The sequence below is a fragment of the Mesitornis unicolor genome, unplaced genomic scaffold (assembly GCF_000695765.1).
Source record: "Mesitornis unicolor isolate BGI_N332 unplaced genomic scaffold, ASM69576v1 scaffold29691, whole genome shotgun sequence".
Classification (NCBI taxonomy): Eukaryota; Metazoa; Chordata; class Aves; order Mesitornithiformes; family Mesitornithidae; genus Mesitornis; species Mesitornis unicolor.
In genome coordinates, this window is record NW_010163598.1 from 552 (window position 1) to 2,272 (window position 1,721).

Sequence of the window (1,721 nt, forward strand, 5' to 3'; positions counted from 1 at the left end):
AGGGTGGGGGGTCACCAAACTGCCCCTGCACCAGCCAGGATGTCCCCGAGGCCAGATCCCAACCCTCGCTTCCCTACAGCAGCATCGGGGACCCCAGCGCTGCCTCCTCACCCGGGCCAGAGGCTCCGTGGGCGTCTCCTCGAGGATTTGCTGGGATTCTCGCTGCTCCTCCTCCGCCAGCGAGGAGGCGTAGAAGGGCAGCACCTTCTCCTCCTCCGTCTCCAGCTTGCGGCACATCTCGGCCAGCCGCAGGACGCGCAGGGCCTGGGGAGGGAGACGTGGGAGAGGGCAGGCGGGAGGGGACGGTGCAACTCCTGCTGCCCCCCCAGCCCGGCCTCACCTTCTCCACCACCTGCCCCAGCGCCTTCAGGGTGGCATCGCTCTGCACACTGAGCTCGATCAGGCGGCCATGGGCCTTCGCCCTGGCCTGGTTCATCTCGCTCTTCAGCTCCTGGAGCAGCCTGAGGGCCTTTTCCTTCTCCTCCCACGCGTGCTTCCGGCGGGGGGCCGTGATCCGGCCCTTGGTGGCCGCCACCGAGTCCTGGGGACAGGCAGAACGTGAGCAGTGGGATGGGGACATCCCCGCTCCCGCAGCCACCCTCACACCCTGCCACGACCTGAAGCTTTTGCAGCTTCTTGGTCTGCGTCTTGATCTCCCTGGAGCTCTTCACGTTCTTCTCCTTCAGCGTCTTGTAAGCGATCTTCTGGTGCTCAGTGGCCTCTTTGTAGCCCTGCATGGCTTGCTTGAACTTCTTCCAGAGCGCGTCTGCCTTCCCGCTCATCTGTATGCGGGTGTACTGCTTCTCCTGCAGACCCTGGGGACGGACACGGCTGCGGGTGACCCACCACCTCCCAGACTCAGCTGTCTCCTCCGCTCACAAGCCCTACAAGGCTCCTCTCTGGTTCCTCCCCATGCCTTGTTTTTGATGTCATTCCAGGTGCTTTGGAATTTCAGCGTGGTCTCGTGGTCACTCGTGGCATAATTCTGCTCTGCGGACAGCGTCACGTCCCGCAGGAAGCGGCATTCTCTCTCGTGCTGCTCAAGGATCGTCCTCCTGGGGAAAATGCAGGGGACCTACTCACAGAGGGAAGCTGCGGTGGTCCCGACCAGGCCGTGAGAGGGCTCAGCACCAGGACAGGAGAACCGAATTTCAGCGTGGTCTCGTGGTCACTCGTGGCATAATTCTGCTCTGCGGACAGCGTCACGTCCCGCAGGAAGCGGCATTCTCTCTCGTGCTGCTCAAGGATCGTCCTCCTGGGGAAAATGCAGGGGACCTACTCACAGAGGGAAGCTGCGGTGGTCCCGACCAGGCCGTGAGAGGGCTCAGCACCAGGACAGGAGAACCAGCGGGTGTCACTGCTGCCCCTCTCCCCACCTCCGCACCTCTCAGTCTCAAACTCCGTCTCCAGGGCCTCCAGCTGGGCACTGAACCCCTCCTCCAGGCACGTCAGGCGGCAGCGCTGGAGCTGCAGCAGGCGGTCGATGTTGGACAAGTGGCTGCGCAGGGCCTGGGCGTGCTGCTCCTCCGCCTCCTCCAGCTCTGTGACCAGCGACTGTGGAGATTTGGGGGGTCACAGGGGAGCCCCGGTGCCACCCCTGCCCTACCAGCCTGGCGCTCGCCTTGATGGCGCTGTCCTTGCAGTCCATCACCCGCGCGAAGGTCTGCCTGAGGATCTCCACGTCCTGGCGCAGCTCCTTGTGCTTGACCTCCCGCAGCACT

General features: G+C 64.1%; 1 protein-coding gene across 1 annotated transcript; it reads right to left on the reverse strand.

Annotated features, from left to right (window-relative positions):
• Positions 1–111: 111 nt before the first annotated feature.
• On the reverse strand, positions 112–1,717 carry CCDC65 (coiled-coil domain containing 65; the record flags this gene model as incomplete). The annotated part of the gene is made up of 6 exons (XM_010194026.1): positions 112–264; positions 341–541; positions 618–815; positions 917–1,055; positions 1,385–1,554; positions 1,622–1,717. Coding segments are annotated over 6 exons (957 nt in total), but the record flags the coding sequence as incomplete, so codon positions are not given.
• Between the last annotated feature and the right edge of the window lie 4 nt (positions 1,718–1,721).